The sequence below is a fragment of the Plasmodium gaboni genome, assembly GCF_001602025.1.
Source record: "Plasmodium gaboni strain SY75 chromosome Unknown, whole genome shotgun sequence".
Classification (NCBI taxonomy): domain Eukaryota; phylum Apicomplexa; class Aconoidasida; order Haemosporida; family Plasmodiidae; genus Plasmodium; species Plasmodium gaboni.
In genome coordinates, this window is record NW_017385388.1 from 1 (window position 1) to 2,540 (window position 2,540).

At 18.5% G+C, this 2,540-nt stretch overlaps 1 protein-coding gene across 1 annotated transcript; it reads right to left on the bottom strand.

Annotated features, from left to right (window-relative positions):
- Nucleotides 1-833: 833 nt before the first annotated feature.
- PGSY75_0021800 (hypothetical protein) lies at nucleotides 834-2,540 on the bottom strand (the record flags this gene model as incomplete). Its single annotated transcript, XM_018783361.1, has 1 exon — nucleotides 834-2,540. A coding segment is annotated over one exon (1,707 nt), but the record flags the coding sequence as incomplete, so codon positions are not given.

The following is a 2,540-nucleotide window of genomic DNA, read 5'->3' on the forward strand; positions in this document are numbered from 1 at the left end:
AACAGCTATATAAATTTATACAACCTGACCTGTTCATGTAAAATAAATAGTTTTTTTTTTTTTTTTTTTATTTGGAAATTTTATTATGTTAATAAAATTATATTTATATTGGAGTTATAAATTTAATATGTTTTCTATTTAGTAAAATAAAAAATATATATATGTTTTATAAATATAAATTGTCACTGGTGAATAATAGAATTAATGTTTTTAATATATAATCATAATATAAGTTCTAAAGAGATATATATATATATATAAAATAAAAAATATATGTCTTTAGGAACATAAAGGATATAAGAATTCAAGTATTATGAATTTAAGTAATATGAATTTAAGTAATATGAATTAAAGAAATATGAATAAAAGAAAAATGGCAAAAAAAAAAAAAAAAAAAAAAATCAAAAAGAACAAGAATAAGAACAAAAATATGAATTATATATATATATATATATATATTAACTCTACGTATTTGTCATTTAAATTTCGTACAATTATTCATTTAATATTGTACCTTTTTAATATTATTATAATGGAGTTATAAAATCGGAACGTATTTTTTTATGCATCATAAATATATACATATTTTGATTTGAATTCTATAAAAATTAATTTTATTAATATTTGTCAAACTAATCATTAATTATTAATTCTAACAAGTTGGAAGACAAATATATATATATATATATATATATTTAATTTCTAAATACAATAATAAACTTCTATGAAATGATTCATTTGTTATTTGTCTTCTTACTTTTACTTATGCTTTTATTATCAAAATATTTATGTTTAATTTTTTTTTTTTTTTTTTCATCTGTATCAGTCATATTTTATTTGTCATCATTTTTCTTAGATACATCTTCTGTAGTATCATTTGAATTATTCTTTATTTCTAATTTATCATCTTTATTATTCTTGTTTTTATTGTTATCTTTTATATTAATTATATTTTCTGAGTAATTATCAGATTTATATCTGTTTTTTGAGTAATTATATGAATTATATCTTTTTCCTAAGGGATAATTTAAATAGCGTCTCTTTTTTAAGTAATAATCTAAATTAAATCTATCTTCTAAGAAATAATTTAAATAACATCTCTTCTTTGAGTAACAATTTGGATTATATACATCTTTTGAGTTTCCATTTGTATTATTTACATCTTTAGTGGTATCATTCATAATATTAATATTTTTTGTTCCATCATCTTGATTAATTTTATTTTCTTTGTCATTACCAATAGTATTTATATTTTTTGAGTTACCATCAAATGGACTAACGATTTTAATGACTTTATTTGTCATACGCACTTTTTCTCTGCTATCATCAATATTGTTTATACTATTCTTTGTTTCCACATCATTCTTTTTTTCCATATTATTCTTTATTTCTATATCCTTTTTTTCCACATCATTCTTTGTTTCCACATCATTCTTTGTTTCCACATCATTCTTTGTTTCCATATTATTCTTTGTTTCCATATTATTCTTTATTTCTATATCCTTTTTTTCCATATTCATTTTTTCCACATCATTCTTTGTTTCCATATTAATTTGATTACTGCTATGATTATTTACATGATTATTCATATTATTTTCAGTGTTAATAATATCTGCAGTATCTTCCTTGTAATTATATGCTATATTGGTAGGTATATACACATTGTTCATATTAGATAAATTTTTATAATTGCATGTACGGATAATGTAAATATCAGAATGATTTTTTTGTAAATTATCTACATGGTTATCTATACAATTGGTAGGGATATATGTCTTGTCATTACCGAATGAACAATGAGTATTATTGTCTGTAAAATTATTATATATATAATAATTATATGGATAAAAATTATATGGAAAACTACTATATAGATAATTATAATATGGATAATTATCATTTGAATAATTATCATATGGATAATTATTATTTGAATAATTATTATTTGAATAATTATTATTTGAATAATTATTATTTGAATAATTATCATATGAATAATTATTATTTGAATAATTATTATTTGAATAATTATCATATGAATAATTATTATTTGAATTATTATCATATGGATAATTATTATTTGAATTATTATAATATTGATTATTACAATTGAGACAAATAGCATTTGGACAATTACATTTGGGACAATTATCATATATATGATTACAATTAGGACATTTATCATATGATTGATTATTACGGTTATAATTAGAATATGAAAGATTATTAGGATTATAATTAGTATATGAATAATTATTATTTACATAATAATTATTTGCATAATAATCATATGTATAATATATATTGTCCAAATTACTACATGAACCATTTTCATTTTTATAATTATTATAGGGATATGCATAATTCAGATAATTCATATTATTATAATCCACATAATTATAAGTATTATTCGAATAATCATATTTAGGATAATATGAATCATTATCATAATAATTATTATTCTGTGGTATATTATTCTGTGGTATATTATTCTGTGGTATATTATTCTGTGGTATATTATTCTGTGGTATATTATTCTG